The following is a 22,228-nucleotide window of genomic DNA, read 5'->3' as shown; positions in this document are numbered from 1 at the left end:
AGGATTTGCATGATTTAAATACTTACCTCTCTAGCTTTTTCTCAATAATGGGCACATCTAACCCCATTGCTTGCTTTGTGATTCGCAGCATTTCTGCAATGCACTGCAGAGTGTCTGAAATCCAATTACCAGCCCATCAGACTCTTTAAAAAAAACTTAAAACCTCACATTCCAAAATCTAAAGTTAGATTCTTTTCACCTTCATTACATTATTCCCCGCCCCCCCCCCCCCAGAGTAGTCATGCCCAAGTTGCAACTCTGATTTAAAGCTTACAAATAAGCTTAAAAGAAAGAAAAGACTCTCCTTGAAGCCCAGATATTAGGTGTATGTGAATCACTGCCATGATACGTGTGCCAAAGGAACACAATTATATTTATTCTGATTCTTGCTGACAAAACAATGCTCCAGGTAAAGAGTGATGTTTTTCCCTATTAGCATTCATTTAATGTAGTTAAACAAGAAACAAGAACATTTCTAGATTCTGATTTCATTAACTAAATCAATTTCTTCTACTCATTAGGAGATAGTTTTAAGCCTTTTATCCTTATGTCTAGATTTTCATTACTTCAGAACCAGTTGTGTTCATTCTCGATGGAAGCATTGCTTTAAAACCACATCTGATGCTTACTTTTCTTTATGTTAAGAGAGAGACAGTTTAGCATTTGCACAGGAAGCCACATACAATTTTCTTCCTGCTAGCAGAGAAGCTGGTTACACTACAAGTTGCCTCCTTCATAAGTTATTTTAAGAGCTATGGAAGTGTTTTCTAGAGAAACATATGGGTATAATGAATACCCTTTCATATGTAAAGCTCTTAAACATGAAACAAACCTTTTCCATCTTCTTCTGGGTTGCGTACCACAGCTCTAAGTGTGTGAAAATATCCACTTGTTTCCTTGTATTTGTAATGCAGCCTCATGCAGGAGAACTTGGGTTTGCCAAAGAGAGTAGGCTCAGGACCTGAGAAAAATCAGGAAGTTAGAAATGTTTTTGAACTAAGCACTGAAAAAAATTAAACTATTGCAGAGATTACACCTAAACGTCTAAGCAAGTTTTTCTTTATGCCGAAAAGGCTAAGCTTCATGTTTTCTTTTGAATAGCACAAGCATTTTAAAATGAAACTTTCCACAATAACTAAGCTATCAATTACTTTCAAAAAGCAACTGGACTTTGTATGTGTTATAATCCAGCCTGACTGTTTATTACAAGTCATACTTCCAGGTAGAAGAAAAATTCTGTATCTATTCCATCCCATGTTCTAGGAAACATTTCTGAGAAGATTAAAAGAAAGTTACTGTGTTTTTACCAAGTAGAAGCAATACGGATATAGAGATTTAAATCAAGCACTTCAACTCTTCAGTGCACTGCAAGGAATATGTATCATTACATTGTGTGTGAGGGGAGTTTGTTTTTTAATGGTATTTGGCCTCGCTGTTTCAACTTCTGTCTGTGAGTCAAGATGTGGTGTGGACATCCACAATACACAAGTGAGGCAGACTTGTCCAATTAACTGCTGGGAACTGCACATACATAGTGAAAGGCTTTGGGTTTTGTTTGTTTGTTTTGTTTTTAAGAGCCCTACCATTGATCAAAGCTTACATTTCAAGCAGTACCAGAAGACAGGACCTAAACTGGTATCTTATCAGACAGCACAACTCTAAGTAGGGTGGATTACACAGGAGGCAAAGTAAGGTTTGCTGTTCCAATGTATCTGATGGATGCTTTGAATAACTGGGAGAGCTATCGTTAAGAACATTCGAGAAACACATGCTTAGATTCTTACCTATTTCTATTTTTTCCAAAGCTTCAAGGCTTAACCTTTGGTACTGATTCACTTTGTCAATTTCATCGTCATAACTAGAAAAAAGAAAAGAAGCAGAGTTTAACACTTTTACTAATCTATAACAAAGCTAGTAAAAGGAAGCTACACAAAGAGAAATTGGAAACTTACTAGGCAACGTAGTAGGCAGAGTTCGAAAGTAACAGCAGAACATCCACATCTTTATGAGTAGCATCAATGAGACTAAGGAGAAAAATAAATAAATACATGGGAGAAAGTTTTTACTTCCACAGACATAGTGAATCTCCAGTGTATTTTGGGGACTCACTTTCACAGTTAATTCTTAAACCTGGAGGTAGCTCAAATAGGTCAGCAGCAGATACAAAAGTAAAAAACCCACAACCTATTAAAATATTAACAGAGAAATGGGAAAAGATTTCAGAGTCAATCCAGGAGACGAGTCTGTGCTGTGAATAGCTACCATAGAATCCTGTGCTGATATTTTAGATGCTAAAGTTTCACCTGTAAAAGATCTGCTGTTTTTCTATTACACATTAGAATACTTTGAACTTGATAAGGAGACAATGAAATTAGAGTTTGTTCTCTACTTTGATGAAGAGACATCTAGGCTTTCCTACTACCCATTCAGTACACAAGAATTTAGTGTGATCCTTAATCTGGTCCAATATGACTTGCAAGTCACGTTACATGTTCTCTATAAAGCAGTAATAGGAAAAAAAGCAGCTCATCAAACAGCCCTTTTTAGAACTAAGGGCAGTTAAAAGTGTTCTTCATGATACCTACTAGAATTTGATAATATCAACTGCATAACCAGGTGATTTCTCACAAGAACTCCAGCACGCACCATTTTTATGGCATTTGGGATGAAGCATGTGTTTACAGGACCTTTACTTGTACAATTACAACGACTCAATCTCTTCAAGGACTGTCATTCTATAGAGCTGTCCATTTACTGTTTAACGTGTCAGCTATCAAAATCATTTAACATGTCAGAAGTAATTAAGATATGTCACAGTAGCAGCTGATCAGGGACGATTATTCAACAAACCTTGGGTCACAGTCGATGAGTGCCCATCCTCCATGGAATTTTTCATCATCTGGTAGCAGCAGTTTCATGTAGCTCTGCAACAGCTGGCTAACCAATTCCTGGTGGCTTCTCAGGTTCTCCTTGTGCAGGGCTTCATGCTCTTTCTCTTTTGTGAAGATGGAGTACAGATCCTCCGTTACAGGGATACCTTGCATCAAATCTAGATAAAACACACAAGGTACCAGTAAGAAGCTGCCAACAGTTCAGTGATATACAATAATCTGTTAAATGCTTTGTAAATTCCTTCTAAGTAGTTCTTAAAATGTGGGGCTGTATTTTTTATTGATAGAAGACAAGGTTTTACCTACTAAGTTTTTAATTTCAGGCAGCATTTGATTCAGAAAGATTAACTATTTTTCAAGTATCTCCAAATACGAAACCTTTCCAGCATAAACTTGACCTTTAAGAGATGTTACAGGGCAATTAATGCTAAAATTAAGTTAGGAACAAATTCTACAGTGATTTACAGTTCAGTGGAATTATATGCAGTGAGTGATGTTTAATCTCCAAATGGTAAACGTCTATGCCATATGGTGTCCACTGCACAGAAACGAACATTAAATACACCCAGAGCACTTCGAAAAAGCAGTCAAAGATAAAGCCAAGATAATTTTAAATAGACTTTTAAGTACAGTGATCTGGCTTAGTTGAAGTTTTATTCTTACCTATGACTGCTTGCCTATAAGCATCCCTGAAACGATTCAGGTAATATCTGTTTGCAGAATTGACTCCATCCTTCATTACCCCCGCCAGCTTCCTTTCACCAGTTCTTGTGAAGTCACCCTGTTACACAGAACATGCAAGTCATGCACACACACAACTTTGAAGCAGTCTCAGCTAAAAAGCTTTGGCATTCTGACACTCCGAACTGAATAGGTGACAACTCAGAAATAGCGTTCAAGTAACTATTTCCATATTCAGGTTGAAAATAAATGTTTTTCAAAAAAAAAAAAAAAAAAAAAACAGTATTTAACTCAGCAGAGAATCTTAGACAGACCATGAATGCACATAGTCATAATGAAAAGTAGGATTTGGATAAATTTGGATAACATTAAAGCTGAACTTTCAAGACATCACTTTGGGATTCTCAAATACCTCAAAAAACTTTGTCCTTTACCAAAGAAGAACACTATTGGAACAACATAAGACTGGAGCTTACTGAAAAGGCTTTGCATCTTTTTTGCTTCTACTACTAAAGCAAGACAAGCACAACAAACTGGAAGACAATACAAATCCACATAGCCTCAGAAACAGAAGTTTCTAGGCCTTCTGTGATCTAGAATTTGAGTAAAAAGCAGTTTTGGTGGCCACACTCCATTAGAGGATTCCAACTACTTTCAGAGACACTCTGAACATTGACATAGAATAGTTTTAAAAACCATGCTAACTATTACTATGAACATTTCAAGTGTATTTCAGTTAATTTGAAAGACGTTGCAATTAAAACATTAACCTCAGTAATGAGCAGAGAGATCTCTGAGCAGAAGAACTGAAAATTTAAGTTTACAAATTGAGTTCTGTGCTCCAGAATTAGCCAAATACTTGTAATGAGATAAAAGCATCAGGCTGGTTTTGATCATTTTAAAGAGACTAATGTAGCAAGTAAACAAACCAAAGTTCAGGAAACAATTTTTAAAAGGGATTTAAGGATTTCCACTGCATAGGTTTTCTCTAGCGCCAGGTACCAGGAATTGTCCCACCAGAACACACAAAGTAGCTCAAATTCTATGGCTTTTCACCAGAGATGAGAAGCCACAAAGAGTAGACAGGAAGAAATTCCATGCCTGATTCTGATCTTGTTAGATAGACCATATTGCAACTAATTAAGAAAAGCCTTTAATTAAAAAAAAAAAATAGTATCTCTAGTATCTTCTAATTAATATAATTACTCCTTCAGAATATTTTGAAGTACTGTAAAAACTGTGCTTAAATGTTCTATGACTATTTAAATGTAAGCACTGAGGTAATGCTTGATATAAAACAAACTTAGCTCAGCTATGCTTTTTTTTTTTTTTTTTTTTAATCTGGATGTGAAGCTACCAGAATAACATTATGCTACAGCCAGCGGTGACAGAGGACACCCAGACACTCAAGTCTTTCCCATTTCACACCAAGCACGATACAAAATGTTCTTCTGCTGAAAGGCCACACAGGTGCCCGAGATGAAAACAAGCAGAACATTTGGCTGTTCTTGCATAAGAGAATTCTCCACTGGAGGTAGAACTCTTAACAACTCACTGTTCAGTATCAAAATAGACAACTCTTTACCCCTTACCTTCAAGGCTGCTGTGCCAGCATACTGCCTGCTTATGGCATCTCCATTGTTTGCCCAGATTATCTGGTAGATTCTGTTGCATTTCACCGGCAAAGGCTGTTCTGGTGGCATCACACCCAGTTTTTTGAGCTGGAATTTGACATACTTATTAATACACAGTTCCAGATAAAGCCATTCTCAGTATCAGAGCTTGATTAAAAAAAGAACACTTAAATATTTCAATGTTAAGTTTTATATGGTCTGAATAAGAAGCCCAACGTTCTCATTTCTCAGATTAAATTCACTGTTAATAATGAATTCGTGATTCATCATGAAACATCACACCAAAAGAATCACTGGCCTCAGCAGTAATATGAAGTATGGGTGTAGAAGTCAATCTTCACAAGACTTAACTGAAGGAAGTTAGTTACTCAAGATACAGAAAGCATCTTTTCCTCTGAGAAACTCCCAAAAGAACAGATGTCACAGAACTTTAACAGAGGTAACAGGTTAAACAAGTTAACGCCTTGTATTGCAAGGGCATTCATAACAAAGGTCTGGAAATAAAGTGGAATCTCTTTCCAGTTACAAGAAAAGAACACACCATGAAGACTTGATCTCCTGTTTGCAGACACTAAAGCCAATGCAGTCGCTCCAAATTCATCCCTCCCCCAGAAGAAAACCTTCCTAGCAAATTTGTATGCTGTGTTTATAATTAGTACTTGTGTATTTTGGACCATTACTGTTTAACGCTGATACTGAAAGCCAGATATCTTACTCTCCGGAACAAACAGTACTTAAGGTTTTTCCATGATAAGTCTCGGGTATAATACAAACTGAAGTCTTTTCCCACATACTAAATTGGTTTACGCTGCAGTGTCCCATTCTGAAGTCAATATTACCACACATAACTGCAGTGTAGTCACTAAGTGTTAGGCCCACTGCAGGGATAGAATGGCAAACCTTAATTTATAGCTTATAACATGAAGTGCTCAAGCATATTTGCAAGTTAAATGAAAAATGATACAAAGCTGTTCATGGACTTTGAAAACCCTGTTACATTCCCAGCTGACATAAAACAAGTCCTATAGCTGCTAGGAAACAAAAAGGCAAGATACTTGTAATCATAACTACTCCACATCAATCACCTTCCAAAGCCTGGGGCACTTCTCCGGCATGAATTGATTCTGAAGTACTTTGGATTTAATTTGAAAATGACACAGCACATCATGAACTAATACTATAACAATGATTAACGAAGTCCTCTCCACAACAATCTGTGTAATTCTGAGTTTAAAAATAGGGTCTTTGAGTTTGCAGAGGTAATGAAGATAGAAACTAACCTAGTCTAAGATGACTATAGATTGCTGATCCCACTCCAATCCCAAATATTGTTTATGGCAAGTGCTCATCCTGTTATCTGCAAACAGTAACTGCCAGATACAATGGTAAGAACCATTCATTCTTCATCCTTACAGAAGGCCCACCTCATCTTCTAGCCTTCACCCTATGTATAGCCAGGTTTGTTCATGTGGGCTGGGCTGTAACTGAAGCTTCAATGTTTTATTTACAACTACTATTACAAGATATTACAGACAACCTTTCAAGAAAAAGAATATTCATCACTGAGCTTCTGCATAAAAAAAATACTGGGGCAGGAAGGAGGGGAGGGAAGATGGTCAGCTATCTGATACTTACAGCACGAACTAACTCCCGTTCTTCTACATGGAGGGAGACAACAAATCTCCCTATGTGTTGCACCACAGTATTTCACTCAGAAGTAGCTAAAATAGCATCCAACTTAAAGTTGGATTTTAGTCATTAAACATTTCATTTGGGGGAGTGATTTTTTTACTGCACAGCTTAAATTAAAATGACTAAATCAAAACAAGAGACGTCTCAAGATGTGGACAGATAGTCCTTTCTTCTCTGAAGAAGAAGACTAGTGAAGAAAATCACTGTTTTAGAATGATTTCAAGTTAATTTAGCACTATGTGTTATTTGCCGCTTCAAGGCTCCTAGTTTGCAGCAACCCTTTCCAGTAGAGGTTTCTCAGTATCCAGTAGAAGTTTATCTGTATTCAGTAACAAAAACTTCCCTGTGAATTATGAGGAGGTATTCAATACTTAAAAGACATTATTTGTACATGCCTGCTGTTCCATGACCACTCTTGCAATAGCAGCCTGTACTACGTTGGTACGATCCAGGCAGTCCATGCAGTTAACTCGAAAGATCCCTTCCTGTTTACAAATCACACCAGCTTGATCAACCCTTTCAACAGAAAAAGAGCAAAAGCAGGGTAATGTACCAGCTTCTACAGACAGCAGGAAGTCTTATGTTCAGAATACAATTTAGTTTCACTCAACTCAGCTACATGTCACACAGGGTTAGGTACCCTTTTTCTCACTTATCGTTCCTCAAGTCCACATCTCATTAGTTTAGACTACATACCCAAACACGTCCTATTTAGGCCATAAACTTGATATGGTATGCCATCAGGTGTTAAATTCAATTCATACATAATACCAACTTTCAAGAGAAGGAAATTAACTTCGAAACACAAACGAACCTAATGGCAGCAATATTTCACTTGGAAAACATTGAACAATACACTGTAGCTAATGGAAGTCTGCAGCCATCCTCATTTCAAAATGCACAAACTTTAATATAAACTAAAGATCAAAAATGCCTACTGTTTTCAAAGAGTAGTTATAGGGCCTTTGGATCAAATACAGAGTGATGCCCATTTAATATAAGCAGCCGTAAAAATATTAAAGGCAGCAAACCTCAAGCAATGTGAAAATTTTTGCTGGTAGGTCTGTAAACAGCAACACTTCAGAACACTAAATACAAAAACCCCAATGCAAATGCTTGACACCAAAACATACAGTTATGACGAAGTCAAGGCTTCTAAATAGGTACTTCCCCCCCTCCAAAAAAAAAAAGAAGTATTTCATACAAGTCTGAAAACAGTAAAGTACCTACCAACACCACTTCATGTCAAGAATAATATCGTGAATGGCATCAGTCAGTGTTTGAACATTTTCAAACTTCATTCCTCGGCTGAAATAGAGAAAGATCTCTACTTTAGTTCAAACTAAGTTTGGTGGAATTCTGTTATTACAAGTAGTACAAAATAATGACAGGGGTTTGGCTAAGTGGGAGAGACAGATATTCTGACAAACTTTAAACAGCAGCTAAAATTCAGAACTATTTTAAACAGTTTAATACCTAAAACCAAGGCAAGAGATTCAGCATTCCTGAATCTATTAGGAGTAACAAGTGTGCAACTATTCAGGAACGTGGAACATTCTGTACTCATTTTATGCAGAGTCAGCAAAAATAACCACTATGAAATGAAATTGAGATAGCCTGCCGTGCTTTATCGATGATCCTATGGTACTAACACACCTACAGACATCCTTCCCCCACCCCTGCCAAATCCTGTATTTTCAGTATTGTTCCCTACTCACTCACGCTCAGTGTGAAAACAGTCCTTGCTACAGCACTTCTTGGGAGAAGAGTAAGCAAACAAAAGTGAAAGCTCATGTTAGTAAAGTTGCAAATCAACCCAGGATGTCCTTACAGAAAAGGATTCTCTTAAAGGTCATAAGTATTTTGAGGGTTTTCCCTTTCCCCCATTTCAGACAGTATCTGCCAGTGACACACTGGGTCCATAACACTTCTTCAGGACAGATCCTGAGCCTATATTAAGTTAGGAAATGAATATTAAAACATAATTTTTAGATTTTGTATTTGTCTCCAACTGCAGTCTGCTAGAGGAAGGCAGGGGAAACACACGCCTGTGTGACAATTCACATGCTTGGGCATGTGAACACTGCACTAGAGCATGCCAGAGCGGAGTCATGAAAACAGCAGCTATTTATACTGGATTCAAGTAAAATCCAGTATATTCTTTTATCATGGAACAACAATACCAGAATTCTCTAAACATTTGATGGGTTCTTCCAGAAAAGAAGCAAAAGGAACAGAATTCTTTACTATAAGCTGTTCGTAAGGGCAGAATGCTACACTATTTGAAAAGCAGGTTACACACAGATGGGCATTCATAGCATGGTAAGGAAAGTCTTGCTTAAAAAGGTACAGCAACTTTTAAGCTTTGCCTAATAAATAAGTGTAAATTTAACAGAGATTGGGTACAAAGTTAAGAAAAAAGCAATATTTGTTTATGCCAACTTAAACTTTTTACGTTGTTTTACTTTACAAAAGGTATTTTTCCTATTTAGAAGAAACCTTCATGCAGAAATAATGGCTTTCTCCTCCTTACCCTCCTCCCATACCAAATAAAAATGAAAAGCAACATTTTAAAAAGGTTTCTTACCAGTGCTCATGAAAGTCAAATGAAACATAAGTCAAATTTGCATTGTTGTACAGAAGAACTTGTTTAAGGTAAGCATCTCCAATGATCTTCTCTCTGCCCGTCTGATCCACCAAATTAATAATGACCTGTCAAAAATGTAAACAATTAACACTTGTTATCCCCCGCAACATGACTTGCTGATACCATGTAATAAAGAGTACAAAAGTTAAAAAGGATTTGTAGGTCAACTTGAGGAAGTTATGGTCTTTGCTGAGTTGTACTTGAGATCAAATAAGCTCTAGAAGTTACCTGAACATTAGCACAAAGAAGCTATGAACTGCTAAAACAGGTATACAAGTAAGTTACCACAGTCCAGAGTTACTTGAGAAACTCTGTAAGATTTTAACGCACAATCCTTCCAGATGTCTAAAACCAAGCTTCTCAAAAAATAATTAAAGCCACCAATCCAGATCAGCAATAACAAGGAAAACTGAAAACACCAACTTTCATCCCCTGCACTTTTGTACGATGACTGTCATGTAGCCCTCACCTGCTTTTTGTAATTTTTCAGCTGTTCTTCAAAATGTGCACGAAAACAGGACACTGTTTCATTTTCACCTACAAGGCAGAGCAGTGTTAGACAGAAACAGGCTGTTAGCAACAAATTCTGTTTGAAGTACCAGATACCCAAACTTACGCTCTTCAAAAAGACAGCTCTGCTTTAAATACCTAGAGAGAGCTTCTACAGAATTACTTTTATGGTCTTTCATCACTTCAACCAACTTCAGCATTGTTCTACTACTATAGTTTACTTGAAAAGACATTCTTAAAAAGTTCACTTTTGAGTGCATAACAGGGTGGAGAGAGGGAACGGATCTTTAAGCACGCTGCTGCAATACTTACTCTTGTCCAGTCGGGGCCGTGGGTTGTACCTATATCCAACTTGGCTCCAGAAGACAGGCACAGAGCCTCTTGTTTGTACAAAAGAAAGAGTGTGGTTATGAACGTGAATCAGTTGCTCTGTCTCAACGTAATTTGCCACGTTTCCATTTTTATCAACACCTCTTCGCTTGTACCGCATTCCTAGGAGAAACAAGAATAACGATCAATTCACATTTAATTATTAGTCTTAAAGATGGGTAACTTTGGTAACTTCTGAACACGAGAGCGCTCCTGCCAAAATCCATGATCAATGATAAAAGTTTCTTTAATCTTATTCTAATTCCCCAAACGTATGTTGACTACATGAACTTTTATTTACTGACATACAGTAGACAGTCAGTTGCCAGGGCCAAGCAGTTTATTGGCACTGCCGGGTCACAAATGGTCCACTCTGATCCACCCCAAAGGCTGCATTACTCCCTGTCCCCTCAAGCTCAGCAGGAAGCTTTACTTTACTGTTTGCTTTCATGTTTTCCATGAACCTAAAGCCTATCTTTACAGACAGATGCTCAACTTCTCATAATAAGCTCCCAGAAACAGCCCAAGAAGATATATACATTTTACAGAAAAGAAGGCCAGGCCTATTTCAGGCCTGAAGTGTCACATCAGGACAGTCATATGCAAGGTCCTAATCAGTGTTCTTTGCAAAGATGGAAATTCATCTTGGAACTATCATTTCCAAGGATACATTCAGTGCACAAGAGGAAGCTTGTGAAGCTCAGTTTTAGTAACTGTTCTCGCATAAGCAGGCAGGCTGTAGTGCCTACTTTGACAAGAGCTGTCCATCTGCTGAACAGCACAGCACTGAAGTTTTACCTCAGGCATCCCTCTCCAGTACTTAAGAAAAATCCTCATACTTCACATTTCCTTACCAGCTCTGTGCCGACTCCGCCGTGAAATAAGTGCCACCAGAAACGTTGGATGAATGTCATCTACACAAGTTGATTCCTGAGGGGGAGTTTCAGGACTGCTCTTCTCATCATCGGAAGACTCACTATAGTTTACTACAAGTTCTTCAATTTGCACAAATCCTTGTATGATGGGTATAATCCAGAAGTCCACTTCAGTATTCTGAAGGTTATAAAAAAATTTATGCTCCTGTTGGTTTCATATTACCTACAATTATTTCTGCCATTTCCCACATTTAGAAGCAGTTGCTCCACATGCCTTTCACGTTTTAAAGAAATTTCTGCCATATCCTTCTCTTATTTCTGTAAAAGGTGCAAGCATCTTTCCCTCCATTAGTTGTAGGGCTTTTAAATCAGGAGGAAGACAGAAAGCAACTTAAGGTTTTGTTCCCCCAACCCCCATGGAAATGAAACAAAGCAAAGCAAAAATCCATTAATGAAAGAGAAAGATATAGGGCATAATGCAAGGTGTCTAGTGTAATCTTTTAAAGATCCTAGGAGTTGGCCTAACTTCATATTTAGTACTTAAAATCTCAGTCATTTACCTAGGGGTTTAATTCAGAATCAAGTGAGATCATACAATGAACAAAAATCTAAAGAGACATACAACAACCATTCTTATGCACCCGTCAGCCAGGAAGATATTTTATCTACTCTAAACTGAAGTTCATGGTGACTGGTTCTACACTACTGTATGCCGATCCGCTGCTCTGCCCAAGGGGGAAAAAAAGAAAACAGTATTCTTCACTTCAGAAGACAAAAACCATTCTGTGATTGTTTCACATAACAAAATTTTGGAATTCAGAGTTAGTTCCCTTTCTGGCATTTCCTCCTTATCAAGTAATCAGCTCTCTTCAGTGAAAATTTACTTCAAAAGATAAATAGATCTTAAGCTTGCCTTCAGAAATCAGTACAAACTGGCATATTGTATATGAAGTTACTTTGCATTACTATATTTTAATACTATATTTTAATAACTCTTTACAGTTTAGTTTGCTCATTAGTAGTGAATGCAGACTGACTAAAAGGCTGCCAAAGGTTTGGGAGGGGGAAGAAGGGAACCTGAGCTGCCCAGGAAGTCAGCGGCAGAAGGTACAGCCCTGATCATGACTTGTCTGCTAAACAGGTTTTTAAGTAAACTCTATGAGGCTTTAAGTAAACATTTCAACTAAAACAAATGAACAGTACATATAAAGCACAGCTATTGTTAAAAACACGACTCACATCAGTGATGATGAGATCTTCAATCATGTGTTTGTTCCAAAAGAATCTGTCATCAACCTGTTTAAAAAACAAGGGGATTTTTTTTGAAACATTTTACATTAATATTTGTAAATCTCTCTGGTAAAGCCACCAACGTTATTCAGAGCAACTGGAAATCCAAGTGTAGAGTTCACTACTTTTGACTATGACAGTTCAGTTCCAAACACACTGCTGGACACTTCGCTCCCATGCTCTAAAGCCAGTAACAGGGCAAGATCTTCAGACTGTACTATCAGAGAATGTGACCAGTCCAATTTGGACCACGCATGTTTTAGGTGTGCTGGTCAACAATGAAGAACACTTACTTTTCGCCACAGTGACAAGTCAGTTTTCTCACACGCGCTCTGTCTCTGCACAGAATTTGTTAGGTCGTAGGTAAGGCTGTAGTAAAAAGAATCTGAATCCATGAACATTTTGAACAACTCCTCCAATAGTCTTTTCTCCAGCCTCTCTTTCTCTTTGCTTTCTTTAATCTGAAAAAAAAAAAAAAAAATAATAATAATAATAATGGCTTATGTCTTCCTTTTATTAAAAAGGATTCTAGCCACATTTGCCAAAACCTACTTCTAACCTTGTGAGTTCTCTTTGAGGAACAGGATCTTAAAATTCCTAGCAGAGATTAACACAAGTGCAAGCATCTTCGTTAATATCATATATCACCAAAGTACTTTTATCAGGAAGGACATCCAGAGCACTCAGACTCAAACATGCTGCTTGAATGTTGGCTCAGAAAAGTTTCCAAACTGTATGGTTTTCTAAACGAAAATATTGCATCTACCCGCTCTAATTTTAATATTCTTTAAACTTTCATATCCAAACCATGGTGTCTAAAGCATTTGTTTTTTTTCAAGATAGTAATAAAAGTATGAGAAACTGTGTGCCAAACTTTGTCTTTCTGACAAGAGATGCATATGTGGAACATCTTGCAGAAGTTTAGAACCTCACTAGAAACAAATCCTAGGAAGCTGTTCTGTTGGCAGTTACTCAGCAATTATACAATTTCAAAATGGAAAAAAAAAAAAAAAACATATAAAAGCAACAGTGAAGTAATGAAAAATGAAATTGAACTTCAAAACAAGGTAGTTGCACATTCCAGACTTACTGGTTTTCTTTCCAGGTCTTACTGCTCCACTTGATCACCCACCCACTTTAACATTCTAATTATTAAACAAGTATTTTGAAAGGAGAAAAAAATTAAAAAAAAAGTAAAAACTTTACCTTCTTTTTATTTGGAGCAGACACATTGGATTTAATTTGAGTAAGAGTCTTCAGCAGAAATTTTGAGTCATCTGGGGACTGTGTAATCTTCTCTGGCTTGTTTATCCCAAAGTGATGTTTTTTACAAAGCTAAGCAATAATGATATTGAATTAAAGCCAAAATTTAAATAGCCTCTAGAAAATTCAAGGAAACTAATGAAAGTCTACAAATTCCACAAACCTAGGGAAGATTCTCTGAAACAAAGGGAGAACATACAGGTTTCCATCTAGAGCACAATTCTCTCCTCTGCCTTTTATAAAAGCCAATTTCTCCTTTGGTTGCTTGTCTGCCTCAGTTTGATGTGAGATGAGTATCCAGACCCACCTCCCCTTACCACCAAGCCTTTAAAGTAAGTCAGTATTATTCACTTGTGATGTTTTTCCTTTAACAATTCTCTTTTGGCTTTGAAGCCAAGTTATAGAATTAATATCCCAAAACAGGATAGAATCAAGAGCATCCTTAAAAAAAACATATGCCCTCCTGATTCAGAGGAGATATGACAGCTTTTCCCTGCAAAAAGCACACGTGAAGTGTGCTCAATTACAGTAATTTAAAAATATATATATCCCAAGAACAAATTTTATGAGTTTTCAATTAAATGTGGACATCATTTTATCCTAGTTTCCCTCCCCAGCACATCTTGCTATTTCAATTAAACATTTTTTAAATCAAAGCAGCATTTAAAAAAAATGTTCAACATTTCCACATACACCACAAGGAGGCATGTATTTAATCTACTCTTCACATTTATATTTCACTGAAAAAAAGTGGAAAAAAATCATGATTTATTAAAGATAATCATACCTCCAATTCCAGATCCTGAGGTTCTGTTTCAGAAAGGGGAATCACTGCGATCTTTGTTATTTTGTACACCTCATGGTCCCCTGGAAGTTTGCCAATCAATGCTTTCTGACGAATTAGAAGTAGCCACCATGGCAAATCTGAAGAAAGATTAATAGAGGCTTATTGTGAAGTCATTTGCTTTAACTAATCTGTCAGAATTTTTTCTCTCAGTGCAAAACCCCTGCCAGAAGCTATTTGACCAGAAAAGTCCAGTGAATGATGATTTGCTGCTGCCCTGTTTCACTATTGTGGCATTACAATAACAAAACCAAAAAAAAACATATTTACCTAAAAGATAGACATTTTCGTAGAATTACCCATTAAAGGTAAAGCCATCACTGCTTCATCTACAGCAATTAGGCTGTCTCTAGGATGATGCACACGCAGTGGAATGTACTATCACAAACCGTGGTACAACTTGAAAAGAATAGGCAGGGATCACCAGGCAGCAAGCTGTGATTTTCCCTTTTCACCTTCTGTTGTACAGCAAACAGCAACAGAGGCCAGCCACAGGTAACAGTACTTTGGTTTCCTCGGCTGAATCAGCAGGCTAGTGGTATGCTGGGATATTAAGAGTCAAAGCAAAAGGTCTGTTAAGAGATGGAAGAGGTACAGAAAGTTTTAAAGACAAGCTCACTAGTTCTCCTAACTGAGGAGAAGTCAGAGTTTAACAGAGGAAGTCCTACAGAAGCATTAAAAGCTTGCTATGGTAAATTGAATATGCTTCCATACTTGTGGTAGCAGCTTGTATCACGTGTTATGCTTTGAAATACAGTATCTAGCTTTTGAAAAGTCTATTTAGAGGCTTTGCAGCAAATGCAAAGCTTGTTTTCCTTGCTCAATAAATTCCAAACAGCTTTTTAGCCTTCAATTTATTCAACGCATTTCTGCACATCCTGTAACGTAAGGAAAGCCAGGATATTTTCTCAATATATTTTCAGCATAGAATTTAAGCTTCGAAGCTGTAAGCATCTTTCCAATTAAATCTTCAACATTTCTGCCCAACGCTGACAAAGTGTTTGAGCAAGTTTGTTCATATAAAGACAATATTCACTGTGGTGATGCACAGCAGTGCATCTACAGTCAGTACTTCAATTCTTTACCATTATCTTTAGTAGAGCGACACGCGTACTACACAGGGCACCAAGCAGCTTCTAAAAGTCACAGAATTACAAACGTGCTGCGACAACCAGAGGCTGTTCCCAAAAGGGAAGAGGGAGAGAGAAAAGGGGGAAGTCATGCACCATTTGTTGAATTTATGCAGTCTTCTAAGAGGAGCCCAGCACTGCTGCCTGAACACAGCATCAAAATCATGATCTCTGCAGGATGAGAGAATTTTGGCTGGGAGGGATCTCAGGATGCCATCACCTTCAAGAAGCACCAGCTATAATGTCGAAACTGAAATGTCAAAAACCCCCAGCAGCAGATCAAGGTCTCTATCCCTGTATCTAAAAAGGTGGTCTAGGTTTTCCTGTGCAATAATCAGGGCTTTGGAAACCCAACTCAATCCAGGCTTAACAGGAGGGCAGCAAGTCGAGCACCCAGACAGCCTTGCTGTGCAGTTCTAGTCTCATTTATTCCCACCTACAGAAAGTTAGCCACACAACACACACCTAGGAGGAGATCGGTATTTCAACAAACAAGCAGATTTTTTTCAAGAAAGGATACACCATCTAGAGCTCAAGCAAAATAATCAGTATGACACCATTACCCAAAAAAAGTGAAGTGCCTTATATTAACAAGCCCTGCTAGCAGTAAACAAGAACTTAGTACAGTCAAGTGAGTTCTGTATCCTTTGAGTGCCTTTTTTTTTTAAAAAAAAAAAAAAAAAAAAAAAGGAAAAAAAGGACTCCGTCATCTTGGCATTCGTTTCAAAACTCCATTTGTCTTATAGCCAAAGCCAAAGAATGTTGAAAGAAAACAGGAGTTTCCTGGCAGATCAAAAGAAACAGTCCAAAAGTAATTATTCAGATAAAATATACCCTGAAGTAAAAGCTTCAACAACGGCCATAAAAGCGTATTGTAATTGCCAACAACATCTAGATGACTGAATCTGCCAGAGTTTGTGCTTCTGCAGTTAAAAAAGTAGTTCTGTCAAACTTGTTTTTTTAAGGGAAAAAGACTGCTTACTGCCTGCCCAATGTAGGAGGTGTGGTACACACAGGAGATCCACCGCTCCACCTCATTCCAGAAGACTGCACATTTTAAGTCATCCATCTAAAGGTAAAGTTTTGTTGTTGTTGTTTCACTGTTTTATGAACTGTGGCAGAGCAGGTGGCAACAACTGATTTAAAGCACTGTATTTAAGTAAACCATCACCTCTTGTTTCTCCCTGAACCTGGAATTCAGCTTTACTGTCAGCACATCACTGCCATTTAGGCTATTTTCTAAAATTTCCCAAACAATTTACCATTTAGTTCTCCCAAGTACCTTTTTCTTGCAATAACTTGTCTTAATCTGCCTAAGTTTGCTAATAAATTATGTTTTTTGCAAGTATTTTGATTCTAGCCAAGAATTACTATGGTACCATCTTCTTATTTTTGTTTGTTCAAGGAATTTAGATGAAAGCAAAGCAAGTGTTTTAAGTTGTTGATTAGATGAAGTTAGAGACAGCAGCAGTTGCACTTCCTAGAAGAGATTTTAGATAGCGAACCACTTATTGTTTCTATCAAGATCCAGTGGCATGCTAACAGAAAACGCTTTCCTTTCCTGCAGATAGGGAAGGAAAAATTTCGCTTCCCTTCTGTGCAGAGTCTGTGGAAACTTGCCATCAGTGTTTAACCCAGGTCTTAATTAACCAGTGGTTTTGTGTTTTTTCCCATGCTAAGAGCACAGACATTAAAATGCATTTTGACCACAGAACAGAAAAACGTGTGGTTGCAACAGAGGAGTTCAGTGGAATTTGGCTGGCACTGGCTAAGAAATCCAGCCTTGGTTATAATTAGATATACAGGATTATTATACTGAGCATACTCTGGCACCTCGACATTTCATTAACTCACTAAGTAGTCTCTAATAACTAATTAGAACTTCTGCATGGGAACTTACACCACTAAAGAAGTGCACCTGAACCAGCAAACGATACTACCTGCAGGAACCTCAGTAATTAAAAGCCAAAGCTCTTCTAACAAAGTGAAGGGAAATCAAAATTGCTAAAGCAAGTCAGAAAATCTCAACTGAGAATTTGATTTCAGGCTACCATTACTATTTTAGTGGGTAAAGTAGTAACTAAATTTTAACAAAAGCTCATTTTAGTTACTTAATGGAATCTCAACTAAAGGCGATTGAATGGCTATCCTTATATTTTGTATGTATTTATCACAAAACATAAGATTAATACTCTTTAATGGAGACCATGGTTATGCAAGAGATGTTCTTTCCGTACAGGGGCAAGCACGTGCAGAGACTACTCTCTGTGTCTCTATACCAAGAAAGCAAGCAATGTTGTATTTCAGTAAGTTGTCCTCATGACACATCCTAAAGTTCTTTCCCCTTTGTATTCCTATTTTTACCCCACACTTTCTTACTTGTCATCTTGGGATGGGCCAACAGAGGGTAAGAGAGCCCATATCCTAGCCTTCAAGTATTCCATCATAGGTCTGTCCCCCCCAGAAAAGTCTGTTTTAGGAACTTGACAGTTGGGGAAGAACCAAAAGATACCTTCGGTAGAAATTCATCTCAGAAATGAGTGTGCAATTGTGTCCAGATGTACAACTGATCCTCTTGGGTAAAAAAAATTCTTTACAGAATTAGAAAAACATGCAATATTGGCTAGCTAGTTTCTCACAAGACTGCTCCCCTGCCAAGAGAGCTTTTCTACAAATTCTCTTGTGCTAGGTCAGCAACAGAGCCAGCAAGATTAAGAGCATATCAAACCACATCCCTAGTTACAGCAATTTGGCAACTGCCAGTGCTAAATCAAGAATGCCCCTGTAGTTAATCAAGGTCATCTTAGGACTATTCCAGGATGCTTGCATTGAGCAAATCTTTCAAGAATACATAAGGATCTATGTCCAAGATAAAGTGCATATGAGCTTCGTGACAGTTTGAGCACACTGGTAGCAATTTTAATACTTAAAGTTTCCAGTATCGGTCAACAAGATGCTGAGCAGAACAAGCCCAAACAGGACTAGTTAGCCAGAAGAGCTTCAAAGTAAGTTTTCTGATCCTTATAGTCCAGGAAAGGAAGGGAGGGGGGGAAGAAAAGTGGAAAAAAATCAGAGCAACAAGTCCTCCTGTTCCTGTTGACACATATGAGGTCTGGGGAAAAAGAAGTATCTCATCCAGCTTCCACAGCCCAGTCCTCTTACCAAGTATGGAGATAATGGTCCAGCTCTGTTAAATATTTATACAACTCTTGCTGATAAAGTTTCCAGGTGACAAAGATTGATACACGAATAAGTAATGAAGACAGGTTACTGTTACAGTGTTAGATGACTCAGCTAGAGGATTACATAAAACTGCACTTCAAAATAAGCAAGCAAGAGTTCATCGACATGAATAGGTTTAGGACTAGCTATGAAAGCCACCTCAGTCAGCCCTCTCACTTGGGCTGCAACCCAATGAAGACAATAATTAGGAACTGTCAGCAGATGCAGGGGACCAAGAGGCTTCAGCAAAAGATTAGAGATAAATAACTACAGACTTATCTCTCACTGAAGTGTCAGAGAATGAACATTTATCTACAGGACAGCTGCATCACTAAATGCCTCAGCAAGATGCACAGGATGGAAGGTCTGTAAGTGGTTTGTGATGTGCTACCTGAACAAGGCAAAGAAACAAAACGCCAGCACTGGCCTAAGCAACAAGCGAATGAAGCGCCTGGATGAGCATAACTGATACAGTCGCTGTGAAGGACATAAGGAAAGAAGAGCAGTATCGGACTTATTCCCTGATAACCTTGATTTACCTGACAGCAGCAGGCTGGCACTTGTTCAAGGGTCACATGCTGGGGAGTTTTAGCTCAGCTTCCATAAGCAGAAGCGCCTCCCAGTAAGCACACAAGCAGGGACATTCAGTTGCCATGACACAGGAGAACTTCCAGAAAGTATTTGAAAACAAGGTCTCCCCCTTCAAATGCTTTTATAGGAGGCTTCCTAGGGAGAAGGGGGAGGCCTTTGTGGAGCTAAATGCTTGGTTAACAAACACAAACATGTTACAAGCAAGCATGGAGCATTTTCCCACAGCAGAAAAAGGTCATTGCTGGAGCTCAGCCATCATTCATCCATTTGTTATGGACAGGACATGCTGAACAGCTCAGACGGCCTGGATGAGAAGGAAAGTGTCAGAGAAGTGCAGAGTCTGAACCGTTTCATATCATCAGATCAGAAAGGGTGATTGAATAGATCGACGGAAGGAGGACAGACAAACATCATGTGAAATTCAAAGATAAGTGATGCAGCTGGAAAGGGAAAGCAATCATAGGCTTATGAAAAGAGATGGGCTCTAAACTATTCTCTCAGAAGCAAGACCTAGGGGTTACAGTGACTATGGAGCCAACTATTCCCAGAACTCAATCCGTCATACCCTAATTCAGGGGTACAGCAGTCCCCATTTTCCTTCCTTCTCTGTTGTTAATGTGCCACTACCACCTTGACTGAGCTGTTTGTGTGTGTGACGTGCCACAAACATCTGATCCATTTCAGCACTTAACCCTTCCTGGTACCCCTTCAGACCCTACCTGTACTGATAATCCAGCCAGGCACTACGTGAGACGTAGGGCTTAAGCACTTACAAAAAGACCAGCACCCAGTAAATGAACAGAGTTTACTGACAGGTAGAAAAGCTGCCCATAAAGAGACATCTAGAGCCCTATTGGTAATAAGAGTCCCCTTATAGATAAAAGCTGGTATATACCAGAACAGGTATTTATTTTGGCTACAGGAATTTACAGCTGACTAAAGCAAAGAGATTAACTGATTCTAAATAACTTTTTTCAGTAAAATAAAGTCAAAGACAGGCTTAATATGAACCACAATACATTCTATTTCTGGTTTTATTTTACAGCTACGTCTTACAATATCCCTATTTAACGAAGAAGTCTCTGAATGTTCCTTTTACTTTCGAATAGTGATCCACCAAGGTGATAATCATTCTTAAGACCTTAATTCTCGATATCTGAAAACCTGACTTCTGTGAATACTTGCATTGTTAGTTGCTGCACAGTGCCCTACAAATAACAAAAAAGCTTGAAAGCATTATTGAAAAAAAAAAGTGCAAAAATACAAGTGGGTGCATCTCACACGGAGCCTCAGACAGGACTTCAGGGAACAGACTTGCATGATTTGTGAGCGCAGTTCCCCATCTTTTAATCAATGACAAACCAGAATGCATGCACTGGAAAGAAGAGGGATTTGCAAAGCACAGCTATAATATAAACACTGGCAAATTTATGGAGTTGGCTTACACCACCACTGCAAAGAACATTACATCATCCATTTCAGCTACAGTTTTATTTACAGTATCACTGACCCTAACCCAAAGTGCATTAGCAGCATCAAAAAGAAAGAACACGTACCTGTATGAAGCTGAACTTTACCGATGACTCCCTCCACCAGGCCCAGGCAAATGGGGTTCCAAGCCAAGAGAAGATCAGTAGCTGGAAAAAGAGAACATATTTTGTGGTGAACTCAGCAGGACGATCAATCCAATACAGGCCATTCTCGCTACTTTCCCCAAGCAGAGAGTGGAAAGCATGCCATGATTCCCACAACAAAATAAGTTGCATATGCTGTTCAGTTTTTGCTTGCTACCAATTTGCCATTTTAATTAGCTGACCAAATGATTTGTTCCTATTTAGAGCCATATCCCTTCTGGTTATTTCAGGAAATCACAATAAGAGCGTTTGGGGCTACATAATTCAGTTTAAAGGAGGCTTAATTCTCCTAATATCCACTGGAATTTGTACTTAATTGAAATTTTACATGGTTATAGTGAAATTAAATACAGGTCATTAAGCTGCTAATGTAGCTCTAAGAAGACCAGATGTTAACTCTCAGTCCCAGCTCTCTTATATTCACCCAGTTACTATTAGCTTCACATCTTCTTATGTTTACAGATACACATGTGCACAGTGTATTTTGTTAAAGAAGTCTCACAACTGCACAGAACAATACTGAAGTACACCAAGTTTTATGGTTTCCAGTTCTCCTACTAGTAATGAGTTCTAGTGAACCACAAGAAGTGTGAGAGCAAGCAGGAAGGCAACACTATCAGCTCCACCATCTGTGAAAGGTTCTCCTCTCAACAGGAATCAAACCATCACGTAAGGCAGTATTAGCACGAAAAGCCTCTTGAAGCCTCTTGTGGTCAGAGTACCCACCGCCAATAGTCAGTACGAGTTTCTAATAGGAGTGTACTAAAAGTTCAAGAATGTGGAAAAAAATCAGAAGTAAATCTTAAACGAAAGAGAATCATTAAAAGCAATTAATGCCCATGTACGCAAGGTTTTCCCATACCAAGAAGGACAAGATGTTTGTTATTATCTGCCAAAACTCACTGGTTCCAAAGGAGGCAGAATTCTCCAACTAAAGTGTTTCACTAGTCCAGAT

The 22,228-nt window shown here is 38.2% G+C and overlaps 1 protein-coding gene across 2 annotated transcripts in view; it reads right to left on the bottom strand.

Moving 5' to 3' along the window:
* The window catches only part of INPP5F (inositol polyphosphate-5-phosphatase F), a 38,859-nt gene that overhangs the window by 3,402 nt on the left and 13,229 nt on the right, over window positions 1–22,228 (bottom strand). The window contains exons 2-19 of one of the 2 annotated variants that reach the window (XM_084289813.1): window positions 21,196–21,276; window positions 14,640–14,776; window positions 13,796–13,924; window positions 12,883–13,050; window positions 12,539–12,595; window positions 11,279–11,477; window positions 10,368–10,547; window positions 10,015–10,082; window positions 9,486–9,610; window positions 8,129–8,206; window positions 7,294–7,414; window positions 5,165–5,293; window positions 3,555–3,672; window positions 2,851–3,049; window positions 1,953–2,024; window positions 1,785–1,858; window positions 833–961; window positions 27–114 (exon numbers count right to left, since the gene is read on the bottom strand). In XM_084289813.1, coding sequence (XP_084145939.1) covers window positions 27–114; window positions 833–961; window positions 1,785–1,858; window positions 1,953–2,024; window positions 2,851–3,049; window positions 3,555–3,672; window positions 5,165–5,293; window positions 7,294–7,414; window positions 8,129–8,206; window positions 9,486–9,610; window positions 10,015–10,082; window positions 10,368–10,547; window positions 11,279–11,477; window positions 12,539–12,595; window positions 12,883–13,050; window positions 13,796–13,924; window positions 14,640–14,776; window positions 21,196–21,276 — 2,152 coding nt within the window. Of the gene's footprint in view, window positions 1–26; window positions 115–832; window positions 962–1,784; window positions 1,859–1,952; window positions 2,025–2,850; window positions 3,050–3,554; window positions 3,673–5,164; window positions 5,294–7,293; window positions 7,415–8,128; window positions 8,207–9,485; window positions 9,611–10,014; window positions 10,083–10,367; window positions 10,548–11,278; window positions 11,478–12,538; window positions 12,596–12,882; window positions 13,051–13,795; window positions 13,925–14,639; window positions 14,777–21,195; window positions 21,277–22,228 lie in introns of those variants that run through there. The other variant, XM_084289814.1, reaches the window with a different exon arrangement.

This window comes from Netta rufina (genome assembly GCF_964035555.1).
Source record: "Netta rufina genome assembly, chromosome: 7".
NCBI lineage: Eukaryota > Metazoa > Chordata > Aves > Anseriformes > Anatidae > Netta > Netta rufina.
Note: the sequence above shows the minus strand (reverse complement) of the source record. Positions and strands in the feature narration are given on the sequence as shown.